Below are 13,629 nucleotides of genomic sequence, written 5' to 3'. Positions count from 1 at the left end.
AGATGAGTGATATGCATGTGTAACCACAAAAAGTGCTGCCCACCTAACCATGCCCACAATTATGAAGTTTGTGTCACACCACCGGCACCGCCCCCATATTAAAGCCAAACCCAAATGCGTGGCTGCTGGCCCTCATTTCGCTCGATCAATTCCGTGAATAATTATGGCTACACTTAAGTCAACTTGACTTTCATTTCAAATCAATATTTTACACACTCAAAATAATCTTCTAACGGGAATCAATTTTGTAAATAAATCTCTCTTATATAAACATTTCTCAAAATGTTATATACTTTGTACTTAAAAAATTTAATGTCACCATCAATATACTATTATTTTTCTAAATCAGAAGTCTTACATCTTCTGTAGAATTTATTGTAGTCTTAAGATTACATTTATATTATGTTGAAAAGATACTATTTATATAAAAAATTAAAGTTGACTTGCTATTAATTTTTCATTTGTATTGACGTACACAAGTCTAAGGAGTCAATTCTGACTTAGAAAAACCAAATGGAGTATATATTAAAGCAAATAAAATGAAATAATTCAATAATTAATTAAGACTAATCTTTTATGTAAAAGCAGTTTTCACTTTGAGAGGCCCAGGTGAAAACCGAGGAGAAAGATTACGTACAGTGATCCAACCCCACCATTTAATTCGATATATCTTTTAACAAATCAAATCACTCTCTTTGTGTATTTTATCTCCTACTCAGCTTCCGTTCCCACTTTCTCCCCCCCCTTTCATACCTGCAGGCTGCAGTAACACGCACCTTATCAAAATCATCCAAGTTAACATCCCAATATGGAGAATTACAACAACAATATCAAGCCCCAGAGCCAGAAGAAGCAGAAGTGGTTCTTGTCGTGGTTTTTTTCACTCTTACTATCCCCCCTTCTCATAGTTGTTAGTGTTTCCTTTTCTTCAAACTCCACAAGGCTTTACAACCGCGCCTATGTACAAAACCCACGTCCCAAATTCGTTGAACAACAGCTGCACGTGTTATCCCACGTCATCTGAGAAGATACCAAGATTGGCGTACTTGATTCGGGATCAAAGGGAGATGGTGATAGCTTGAGGAGACCCTTGAAGGCTTTGTATCATCCCAGGAATCATATGCTGTTCATTTGGATTTAGAGGCTCTGTTCAGGAGAGGATGGAGTTGGCGAGTTTTGTTGAAAGTGAGCCGCTTTTTAAGCAAGTGGGTAATGTGAGGATGGTTTTGAAGGCTAATTTGGTGACTATAGTAGGCCCAACTATGGTTACTAACACGCTTCATGCCGCCGCCATTTTGTTCAAGGAAGGTGGGGACTGGGATTGGTTTATTAACTTGAGTGCTCCGATTATCCTCTGTCCACAAGATGTTGTCGGGCTTAATTTGTTTTGTTTTATGGTTGCTTCTTTTCATTAATTTTGCCTGATTGGATTTGATGTGTTCCACCATTCAATGGGGGTTTTCTGCTTCTTTTTTATTCTTTATGTGAGAATGTTATGTCCATTTGCACTGATGCCTTGATTGGTGATTCTGTTTTTAGCATGGAATCTAACTATTTTGTTTCTTTAGGTATTTGTAACTACCTATTGCTGTTGATATAGCTTATCATCTTAACCACTGCTTGTTATTTATTTTAATTTTCTATAGATATGTTAATGGGAAAGTCAATGTTCTGTATATATGGTAATGGGCAAGTCGATGTTGCTAAATTTTTACTTGTTTCCCTCTTGATTGAAATTTCTAAGCATGAATTCACAAGTTTAAAATTTGGGCTGACTCGTAGATTCATAAACAATTTACTCCATTCATTGTCTTCTGTTTTGCTGATTTGTATTAACATGGTTGACATACCCGACATTGTTTTTGGATTGGTAAATCAAATCGTAATCTAATTTGACCGCCCATGTTGTTCCTGATGTTGCTAATATTGCCAGCATTAATGTCCTTGATTTGTGGTTTCAGATTTCTGTTCATATAGAGCTAATTTTGTCCAATCCTTTGGACTAGTTAGTCACTAATATGGAAAAGAAGTCTGATTTACTGTTTACTCTCCAGGTCGCTTTCCGATTATTTAATGATTTTTTTTCTTTTTTTCAACAGATTTGCTCCATATATTGTCACTATTCCACGAGACCTTAATTTTATTGAGCATACCAGTGACATCGGTTGGAAGGAGTATGTGCTTCCTCCTTTGTCTTAGCATTCTGTTTTTGTTTTTGTGTGTTTGGGAATGATTAGGTGATAATGTAGAATATCTACAATGCTATGTCCAATTAAGCATAAAATAATGTTCTTTTAACAGGCATCAGAGAGCCAGCCTGTTATAATTGATCCAGGACTTGTATAGTGTGCGAAAATCTGATGTCTTCTGGGTACACAGAAACGGAGTGTTCCAAATGCATATAGGCTATTTACAGTAGGATTTGTTTCTTGTGCTGCTAATTAATGAAAAGGTTCTGATGTATTTTTACCATTTTTTCCTCTAGGATTAATGCAAGCGATATATTGGCAAACAGTTCCATATTTCATTAACCTTGAATATTCAGACATGAAAAAAAGATCATGTTTTTTACAGATCTAATGTTGCATCAGAAAAATCTGACATGCAACTGGGATCTTGTAGATTCAAATTGCTGAGCTCAGCTCAAAACACTTTTCATTTGTACTAACGGCTATCATTCTCCCATGCCAATAAAAGCATCTTTAAAAAAAAAAAACAATTTGTGATGCAAAATCTAATACAAAAAGAAAAATAAAATACTCCTAATTTAGAAAATCTGTCCTACATCAATTTGTATGAGGCTGTTATAGATCCAGACGTTGGGAAATTCTAAAGCACATTAACTTTGATTTATGGTATTAATATTTGTTGCAGTGATGTTCGAACTATCTACCAAAATTTGCATGTAATTCTTCTCCTTTCTATATTTTTCATTTCTCATTGCAATCTTCATTTATTGGAAGTATTTAGGTTCTGTGGCAACTAACACAAATCATAATTCTAGCAAACTTATTTTATTTATACCTGTGGATTTTGTGTTGATTTCTCAGGTCTGCTTGAGATGCTCCTCGACGTCCCTTCTTAGAATATTGTTTGTGGGGTGGGAAATCTCCCCAGATAGTCCTATTATTATGCCAACTTCTATCTTCACCCAAGGATATTTCATCGGTTATGTGTAATGCTGAAGAGTTCCGGAATACTACTGTAAACCATACCTCCATTTCATATCTTGGGACAACCCCTCCAAAACAACACCCACATTTCCTCACTACCGATGATTATCAGAGGATGGTCGAAAGCAATGCCCCCTTGCAAGGAAATTTGGCAGGAATGAGCATTCTTGACAGATTGATTCTGAACTGCTGGGGTCGCAATGCTGAGGATATGTACCATGGATGGTCCGTAAAGAAAAATTCCAAACTTAGTGCTCCACATCATGTCATGACAAACACCAGTAAACTCAGGTCCTGGTCCTGGTCGAAAGCTAAAACGCCTTATCACTGGTTTACTACTCACCGAAGATTTTCATAAAAGCCACTGCATCTGAACCAGAATTCCAGTGAAGCAGCCCTTCCCCCAGTACTATGGGCAGATAACACTCCTCTCTTCTTTATAATATAGATTGGTACGGCACGATAACACCGTGTAGGAATTAAGGGAAGAAGGAATTACTTCCCGTGCAGAGTATATGCTATACCTTTTACAATTGGACCTTCTAAAATGTATTTTTGTAACTAAAGTTGCTGATGCTGGACTTAAATTAGTGTTTATTACTTTGCATAATCTATGAGAGTCTCATGGAATACGCATCACCAACACTGCCCCAGAAAGCTGCTGGATGCTTATAAAACTTAACCTTGCGGTGCATATTTATCATATGGTACTGCTACATGCTCACCCATTTGGATTCCATAGTTTAGTCCAAAGCAATATAGTCTCATATTTTCATATGGCCCTGCTTCATATAATCTCACTCCGGTTGGATTCATATTTTTGTCCAAAGAATAAGAGATCAGAATGATGGCCTGTTACCTTTAATAATTATTCCCTTACCGACGATTCCATCTTATTTTGCTTTTCCAGATAACCAAAGAGAAAGGCCTTTTTGGAATCGAAAAATGCATATCCTTACAAAGACGTTATACAAGAAGGTTACAAAGTGAAAAGGAAAACACAAAGAAAAAACGGAAAAAGAGAAGAGAGAGAGAGAGAGAGAAATCATGAAGATCAAGTATGGGTTCCTTTGTATATCCCTTTTGTATTTGTCTTTATTGTGAGACTTGCACTTCTCTCTTTTGGAATCATTGGTTGACTACACAATGAACTCTTAGGGGCTCCGTTTGGTTCACAAATTTTGTGTTTTTGGGAAAAGTTTTTTGAAAACATGTAAAAAAAGTTGATTGGACAGGTTTACGATGTGGGATTTACCAATTAATAAACATACCCCTTATGTTTTTTTTTTACAAAAACTCCCTATAATAAACCTATAAAAGTTAACAAAAATACCCTACACCCCACCCTCAAATACACAGGAACAGCCGGCCACTACCCGTCGGAGGGTGTCGGAGTAGTCGTATCGGAGCATGATCGACTAGACCTGTGGGTCGTGCCGCCGATCTGGCCTTTTCCCGCCAAATCCCACAATAGATCTAGTTGGCAAAAGCCAGATCTAGCATATTTTCATCAACTCATAGCCCACAAACCGGCTCGTCATTGATGGTCAACGACGCTCATTCTTGGCCGTCTGTTACTGACTAGTTACGGCAAAGATCTGGTCGTCAACAGACCAGATCTTTGGGCCTCAATCGTCATTTTCCGGTCAAATCCACCATGGATTTGGCCGGAAAAGGCTAATTGGAGCACTACTGGCCAAATTCATCGTAGTGCGCTATCCTATCAATTTCCGGCCATTTTCCCGTATGGTGGCCGAAATCTGATAAATGTGGATTGTTGAGATTTTTTATAATTTTTTAAAAAATATTTAGGGGTATTTCATTAATAACAAACAATATTTAGGTAGTTTAAAAAAAGTTGAATAATATTGAGTTTTTACGTATTTTAATTGTTTCTTTTTTGAGAATAATAAAAATAGTATTTCCCAAATGCAATCGAACGAAGCCTGCACTTATGATCCCAATTCCAACTGTTATCCGAATCTGCTCAGCCGTACCGAAAAGGGAAATTTTGTTCTGTAAAGAAGCCATCATTGCGGAGAAGGTCCCCCGCCATTATCAGTAGCATCTTTTCTTTCTTGCTTTTTTCTCATTGGGATGAGTGTCATTATTAGCTCATGACATCAAAAATTTCAAATAATTTTCCTTTCACATTACAATAGACATGATAATTTACAGGTTTTAAGCACCAAAAATGAATGATATTAATCTTTATAAAAATTTGAATCTAGATACAACCTTTTGTAATTTGGATACTTCCATTTGTCTAAAATAGTGAGTTTTCACAGAGCACAAAAGTCAATAAAAAATAATATAAAGGTAGCCAATGACAGGTACAAAGGAGGCAGGCAACATTAATGTATTGCCCATTTGAGAATTGTGATTGTGTTTATATCTATATTTAACCAAACCATGGTGGTGTTATTGGTCAAGAAAAACAAGATAAATCCCTTTTCATGGAATAATATTACACTTGTAAACACAATATATAATAATTGAAAGAGCAAAAGTTAAAAATCTATTTAAAAAATAAATAAAACATGAATGTATGGTAATATTTATGTCTAATCAGTTTATGTAGCATTACTCCTTTTCATCACAAAAGACTATCAAAACTAGAATTATTAGATTCTTTCCATTAAAAATCTTTTAAATTATTTAAGAAGAAAAGAAAATGAATAAAGATATTTCCTCTATTAGAAAAGCCATATTTCACATTAGTTCCTCAAAATTTGACATTTTGGAAAAAGAATCAATCATCTTGTATATTTCTGATGTCTGTAGGTGACGAGTATCACCTGCAAGGAATTCTTCAACCACTCCATCCACCTCTATTACACTGCAACCAGGTTTCTTCTTCATTCCAGCCTCTGAGATCAATTTTCTCACTCTCTTTGCTTCCATATCCCACCCAGCTTCCTTATACATATTATATGAAAGCACAGAAGTGCCACAATCAGCTATTCCCATATCAGCAAGGTTTTTCCAAGCTCTGTTACCAACTTCAACATTCTCATGTATCCTACACGCGGCCAGTAGCGCCCCCCACACATTGGCATCCCCTCTTAGCCCTCCCATTTTTTGTTCTATGAACTTCTCCGCTTCCTCCACCATACCTGCTCTTGCCAAGAGATCAACAACACATGCGTAATGCTCTAGCTGGGGTTCAACCCAATATACGCTTCTCATTTCTTCAAACAATTTAAGACCCTCTTTAACCATTCTTGCATGCGTGCATGTAGTGAGGATTGCAACAAACGTTGTCTCCGTGGGCTGTGTTCCGCTTATGACCATTCTATCAAAAAGTTCAAGTGATTTCCTAGCGCCCCCATGCATTGCAACGCCTGAAATCATGGCATTCCACGCTGCAGCATCCTTACTAGAGATCCCCTCAAATACTGATAAAGCTGATTCCACGTGACCGCATTTTGAATACATATCAACTAATGCAGTGGCCAAAATCATATTCTTATCAAGATTGTACCGTCTAGCATACGAGTGAACCCACAAACCTTGAGTCAGCGCCCCAAGATGAGCACACGCTGTGAGAACACTAACAAGACCCGACTCATTAGGTTTCACACCTGTTTCTTGCATTTGCCTAAACAAAGAAAGCACCTCTTTAAAGTCACTAATCCTAGAATACGCTGCCATTATCGCACTCCATGATATTGCATTTTTCTCAGGCATTTTGTCGAATAAAGCTCTAGCATTCTGAACATCTCCCATTTTGCCATATCCATCAATCATCGCCGTCCACATAACCACATCTCTCTCAAGACTTTTATCAAACAACGCTCGTGCAGTTTCCATTTCATTAACCAACGAATAAAATTCAATTAACGAGCTAGCAACAAAAGGGTCATAACTGAATCCAAATTTAACAACATGGGCATGTATAAAACGCCCAATGATTTCCGAAGAAGGACCAAGAATTGTACATGCTTTAATCAGCGGTGTAAAGGTATAGTTATTAGCCTCAAGCCCAACATTTAACATATTTAAGTAGCACAAAACGGAAAGTTTTGGTAAATTAGACTGCATATAACCTCTAATCATGGTATTGTACATAAAAGTGTTTCTTTCACTAGAATGATCGAAAATCAACCGAGCGTAGGAGAAGAAAGAGGAGTTTTTGGAGGTAGCACAAATAGAGAGGAGAGTTCCGATGGCGAGAGGGTTTTCGAATAAATAGGTTTTGAGGAGGTGGGCATGGATTTGCTTGAGTTGGTTTAAGGTTTTGCATTTTCGTGCGAGTAAAAGGAGGGTCTTGGTTCTACTTGCCGTAACAATTTTCTGAATCATTTGAATTGGCGGCACATTTCTGTTGTCTTATAAAGGTTTGGTACTTAGGTGGATATTGTTATTGGGTGAGTTTCTCATAATTATGATAGCGGTTCGATCTGATGATTTTGGTGGGGATAAATTAAATTTTTCATTTCTAAAATTTTTTATTGAAAAAATATTCCAAAAATGTTTGTAGAATATTTGTTCGAAAATTTCTTTATAATATCTATTGTGTGTGATTTCTCAGCCAAATTCAGGTCATTGCAAAGATCTAGATCGACCCAGAACCAACTCGACGACGATGACTAAGCGACCTAGCATAAGCTCATCGAACCATAGCTCCATCCAGCATAAACAAGTCGCGAACAATCCGAGTAATCATTCAATCAATCTCCAAATTATTTCAGATCCCAGATATTGTGGGAATGACCGAGTCAACAATTATCACTGCGCAATCACAGCACTCAATCGTGAGGATATCGGGATTATGATTCAAATCAATTGTAATCCCCTTGATTTTGCTCTTTCTTTTACACAAATCTTGTATATAAGCCCCCTCAAACGATGAGGGAGGGGTTACAAAATTTTAATAGAAATAGCATTGTAAGCTCATATAGCGAATAAGAAAAATCAGTGGACGTAGGCTGTTAACCTCGCCTGACACTTTAAAAATCCTGTTGCCTTTCTTTTATTGCATTTTATAAGCACTCATCGCTGATTATCATTAATCACGCACACATCAGTTCCGAATCCAGCAAGGTCAATCAGATCTCGCTAGTTGGTGCATAATTTTGTATCAACATTTTGGCGCTAGAAGGAGGGCCAATAACATCTCAAAGGTTCCGGCAAATGTTCACCGCAATTTACCAATTCTAGGGCCAAAATGGTGTACACTAGAACTAAAACTACCATCGGAAACCACGAGAATGCGGAAACCACCCACTAGGAGGTTAACAGCCTACGTCCACTGATTTTTCTTATTCGCTATGTGAGCTTACAGTGCTACTTCTATTAAAATTTTATAACCCCTCCCTCATCGTTTGAGGGGGCCTATATACAAGATTTGTGTAAAAGAAAGAGTGAAATCAAGGGGATTACAATTGATTTGAATCGTAATCCCGATATCCTCGCGATTGGGCACTATGATTGCGCAGTGATAACTGTTGACTTGGTCATTCTACAATATCTGGGATTTGAAGTAATCCATAGATTGATTACATGATTACTTGGATTGTTCGCGACTAGCTTATGTTGGGTTGAGCTACGGCTCGACGAGCTTATGTTGGGTCGCTCAGTCATCGTCGCCGAGCTGGTTCTGGGTCGACCTATATCTTTGCAATGGCCTGAGCTTGGTAAAAAAATCACACACAACATTTACCCCCTAGTGTTCGATGCCCGAGATGAGCAATCACAGTGCCCAATTGCGAGGATATCAGGATTACGATTCAAATCAATTGTAATTCCCTTGATTTCGCTCTTTCTTTTACACAAATCTTGTATATAAGCCCCCTCAAACGATGAGGGAGGGGTTACAAAATTTTAATAGAAATAGCACTGTAAGCTCACATAACGAATAAGAAAAATCAGTGAACGTATGCTGTTAACCTCCCCGAACCACTTTAAAAATCCTGTTGCCTTTCTTTTATTGCATTTTATAAGAACTCATCACTGATTATCATTAATCACACACACATCAGTTCCGATCCCGACAAGGTCGATCGAATCTCGCTGGTTGGTGCAGAATTTTGTATCAATAATATCAAAACATTCTCAAAAGTTAATTGTATCATAAAATTGATAAATTTGAAGAGACTTATTAGGTAAAAAATTGGTGACAGAAGGCCCCATGAAATTTTTATAGATGGGGATCAATTGATTGCTGGGAAAGTTTTACTGGATTATTAAACGCAAGCTATTTTACATGAGCCACGCCATTGCCAGTGAGAACAAATCAAGAACAATGGGTTGTCTTCCTTTTCAATCTTGTGCAACACAAACAATCTTCTTTCCAATGTTATCACCCTGAAAGAGTCCTATGAAAGCGGAGGGGATGCTCTCCACACCATTTGATATGTCTTCAAGTGGTGTAAAACCTATCAACCGAGACCTTAATTTTTTGAGACTACCAGGACATCGGTTGGAAGGAGTATGTGCTTCTCCTTTGTCTTAAGCATTCTGTTTGTTTGTTTTGTGTTTGGGAATGATTAGGTGATAATGTAGAAGATATCTACAATGCTATGTCCAATTAAGCATAAGAAATTATGTTCTTTTAACAGGCATCAGAGAGCAGGCCTTATAAATGATCCAGGACTGTATGTGTGCGAAAATCTGATGTCTTCTGGGTCACACAGAAACGGAGTGTTCCAAATGCATATAGGCTATTTACAGGTGAGGATTTTGTTCTTGTGCTGCTAATTAATGAAAAGGTTCTGATGTATTTTACCATTTTTCCTCTAGGATTAATGCAAGCGATAATGGCAAACAGATTCCATATTTATAACCTTGAATATTCAGACATGAAAAAAGATCATGTTTTTACAGATCTAATGTTGCATCAGAAAAATTGACATGCAACTGGGATCTGTAGATTCAAATTGCTGAGCTACAGCTCAAAAACTTTTCATTTGTACTAACTGGCTATCCATTCTCCCATGCCAATAAAAGCATCTTTAAAAAAAAAAAAACAATTTGTGATGCAAAATCTAATAACACAAAAGAAAAATAAAAACTAATCCTAATTTAGGAAAATCTGTCCACATCAAATTGTATGAGGCTGTTATAGATCAGATGGGTGTGGAAATTCTAAAAGCACATAACTTTGATTTAGGTATTAATATTTGTTGCAAGTGATGTTCGAAACTATCTACCAAAATTGCATGTTAATTCTTCTCCTTTCTTATTTTTCATTTCTCATTGCAATCTTCATTATTGGAAGTATTTAGGGTCTGTTGCAACTAACGTCAATATAATTCTAGCAAACTTTATTTTATTATACGTGGATTTGTTTGTTGATTTCTCCAGGTTCTGCTTGGATGATGCTCTCGCATCCCTTCTTAGAATATTGTTTGTGGGGGTGGGATAATCTCCCAGGATAGTCCTTATGTATTATGCCAACTTTCTATCTTCACCCGAAGGATATTTTCATACGGTTATGGGTAATGCTGAAGAGTTCGGAATACTACTGTAAACCATGACCTCCATTTCATATCTTGGGACAACCCTCAAAACAACACCCACATTTCCTCACTACCGATGATTATCAGAGGATGGTCGAAAGCAATGCCCCCTTTGCAAGGAAATTGGCAGGAATGAGCCGTTCTTGACAAGATTGATTCTGAACTGCTGGGTCGCAATGCTGATGGATATGTACCTGGTGGATGGGTCAGTAAAGAAAAAAAAATTCAAACTTGGGTGCTCCACATCATGTCATGACAAACACCAGTAAACTCAGGCCTGGTCCTGGTGCTGATAGGCTAAAAAAAGCCTTATCACTGGTTTACTATCAGCCGAAGATTTCATAAAAGCCACTGCATCTGACACAGAATTCCAGTGAAGCAGCCTCATTCCCCCAGTACGATGGGCAGTAAAACACTCCTCTCTTCATTTATTAATTAAGATTGGTAGCGGCACAGATAACAACCGGTGAGGAATAAAGGAGGAATTAAAGGGGAAGAGAATTACTTCCCGTGAGAGATAGCTATACCTTTTACAATTTGACCTTCTAAAATGATTTTTGTAACTAAAGTTGCTGATTCTGGACTTAAATGTAGTGTTTATTAGTTTGCATAATCTAGAGAAGTCTCATGGAATCACGCATCACCACACTGACCCGCAAAAGCTGCTGGATGCTATAAACTTAACCTTGCATGGCGCATATTTATCATATGGGACTGCTACAGTCTCACCCCATTTAGATTCATAGTTTAGTCCAAAGCAATATAGTCTCATATTTATCATATGGCACTACTTCATATAATCTACTCCGTTGGATTCATATTTTAGCAAAGCAATAGAGATCAGAATGATGGCTGTCCCTTATAATATTTCCCTTGCCGACGATCTACATCTTATTTTTGCTTTCAGATAACCAAAGAGAAAGGCCTTTTTGGAATCATTGCGTGACGAACAAAAGGAACACTAGACGTTTGAGCCAATTCCAAACTGTTATCCGAATCAGCTCAGGGGATGAAAAGGGAATTTTTTTTTTTTTTTTTAAAAAGAAAGATAATGTGAGAAAGTTCCGCCGATTATCATAGCATTCATTTTCTTTTTCTCATTGGATGAGTGTCATTATTAGCTCATGACATCAAAAATTTCAAATATTTTCCTTTCACATTACAATAGACATGATAATTTACAGGTTTTAAGCACCAAAAATGAATGATATTAATCTGTATAAAAAGTTGAAGTAGATATAACCTTTTTAATTTGGATACTTTCATATGTCTAAAGTAGTGAGTTTTCACAGAGCACAAAAGTCAATAAAAAATAATATAAAGGTAGCCAATGACAGGTACAAAGGAGGCAGGCAACATTAATGTATTGCCCATTTGAGAATTGTGATTGTGTTATATCTATATTTAACCAAACCATGGTGGTGTTATTGGTCAGAGAAAAACCTGATAAATCTTTCATGGAATATATTACACTTGTAAACACCTATAATAATAATTGAAAGAGCAAAAGTTAAAAATCTATTTAAAAAAAATAAAACATGAATGTATGGATATTTATATCTAATCAGTTTAGTGACATTACCCTTTTCATCACCAAAAGACTATCAAAACTAGAATATTAGATTCTTTTCCATTAAATCTTTTAAATTATTTAAGAAGAAAAGAAAATGAATAAAGATATTTCTCTATTAGAAAAGCCATATTTCACATTAGTTCCTCAAAATTTGACATTTTGGAAAAAAAGATCAATCATCTTGTGTATTTTCTGATGTCTGTAGGTGACGAGTATCACCTGCAAGGATTCTTCAACACATCCATCCACCTCTATTACCTGCAACCAGGTTTCTTCTTCATTCCAGCCTCTGAGATCAATTTCTCACTCTCTTTGCTTCCATATCCCACCCAGCTTCCTTATACATATTATATGAAAGCACAGAAGTGCCACAATCAGCTATTTCCATATCAGCAAGGTTTTTCCAAGCTCTGTTACCAACTTCAACATTATTCATGTACTACACGCGGCCAGCAGCCCCCCCACACATTGGCATCCCTCTTAGCCCTCAATTTTTTGTTCTATGAAATTCTCCGCTTCCTCCACCATACCTGCTCTTGCCAAGAGATCAACAACACATGCGTAATGCTCTAGTGGGGTTCCACCCAATATACGCTTCTCATTTCTTCAAAACAATTTAGACCCTCTTTAACCATTCTTGCATGCGTGATGTAGTGAGGATTGCAACAAACGTTGTCTCCGTGGGCTGTGTTCCGCTTAGACATTCTATCAAAAAGTTCAAGTGATTTCCTAGCGTCCCCATGCATTGCAACGCTGAATCATGGCATTCCACGCTGCAGCATCCTTACTAGAGATCCCCTCAAATACTGATAAAGCTGATTCACGTGACCGCATTTTGAATACATATCAAACAATGCAGTGGCCAAAATCATAATCTTATCAAGATTGTACCGTCTAGCATACGAGTGAACCCACAAACCTTGAGTCAGCGCCCAAGATGAGCACACGCTGTGAGAACACTAACAAGACCCGACTATTAGGTTTCACACCTGTTTCTTGCATTTGCCTAAACAAAGAAAGCACCTCTTTAAGTCACTAATCCTAGAATACGCTGCCATTATCGCACTCCATGATATTGCATTTTTCTCAGGCATTTTGTCGAATAAAGCTCTAGCATTCTGAACATCTCCCATTTTCATATCCATCAATCATCTGCGTCCCAAAACCACATCTCTCTCAAGACTTTTATCAAAAAACGCTCGTGCAGTTTCCATTTCATTAACCAACGAATAAAATTCAATTAACGAGCTAGACAACAAAAGGGTCATAACTGATAATTTAATTAAATACCCCTCAATATTTTTTTTAAAAATTACAAAAACACCCCAGTAATTCATATTTACCAGATTCTGGCCACCACTGCCGGAAAATGGCCAGAATCTGTTAGGATGGTGCACTACCAGCTGAATCTGGCTGGTAG

The 13,629-nt window shown here is 37.2% G+C and overlaps 2 protein-coding genes and 1 pseudogene across 5 annotated transcripts in view; 1 reads left to right on the top strand and 2 right to left on the bottom strand.

Moving 5' to 3' along the window:
* Positions 1–808: 808 nt before the first annotated feature.
* Positions 809–3,380, top strand: LOC116110566 (annotated as a pseudogene).
* Positions 3,381–5,885: 2,505 nt separating this feature from the next.
* LOC116110565 (pentatricopeptide repeat-containing protein At5g66520-like) lies at positions 5,886–7,172 on the bottom strand. Its single transcript, XM_031396771.1, has one exon. The coding sequence runs from the start codon at positions 7,170–7,172 to the stop codon at positions 5,886–5,888; it is 1,287 nt and encodes a 428-aa protein (XP_031252631.1).
* Positions 7,173–9,245: 2,073 nt separating this feature from the next.
* Positions 9,246–13,629, bottom strand: part of LOC116110571 (2-alkenal reductase (NADP(+)-dependent)-like) — a 29,682-nt gene continuing 25,298 nt past the window's right edge. Inside the window, exon 6 of one of the 4 annotated variants that reach the window (XM_031396780.1) lies at positions 9,246–9,533. In XM_031396780.1, coding sequence (XP_031252640.1) covers positions 9,438–9,533 — 96 coding nt within the window. In that variant the 3' untranslated portion in view covers positions 9,246–9,437. The remainder of the gene's footprint in view (positions 9,534–13,629) is intronic. The other 3 variants (XM_031396775.1, XM_031396779.1, XM_031396777.1) reach the window with 3 other exon arrangements.

The sequence above is a fragment of the Pistacia vera genome, unplaced genomic scaffold (assembly GCF_008641045.1).
Source record: "Pistacia vera cultivar Batoury unplaced genomic scaffold, PisVer_v2 Contig607, whole genome shotgun sequence".
NCBI lineage: Eukaryota > Viridiplantae > Streptophyta > Magnoliopsida > Sapindales > Anacardiaceae > Pistacia > Pistacia vera.
This window is presented reverse-complemented; position numbering and strand designations above follow the sequence as displayed.

Excerpts from the sequence above, each read along its gene's own strand:
- LOC116110565 (XM_031396771.1), bottom strand. The coding sequence starts at position 7,172 with ATGTTAAATGTTGGGCTTGAGGCTAATAACTATACCTTTACACCGCTG.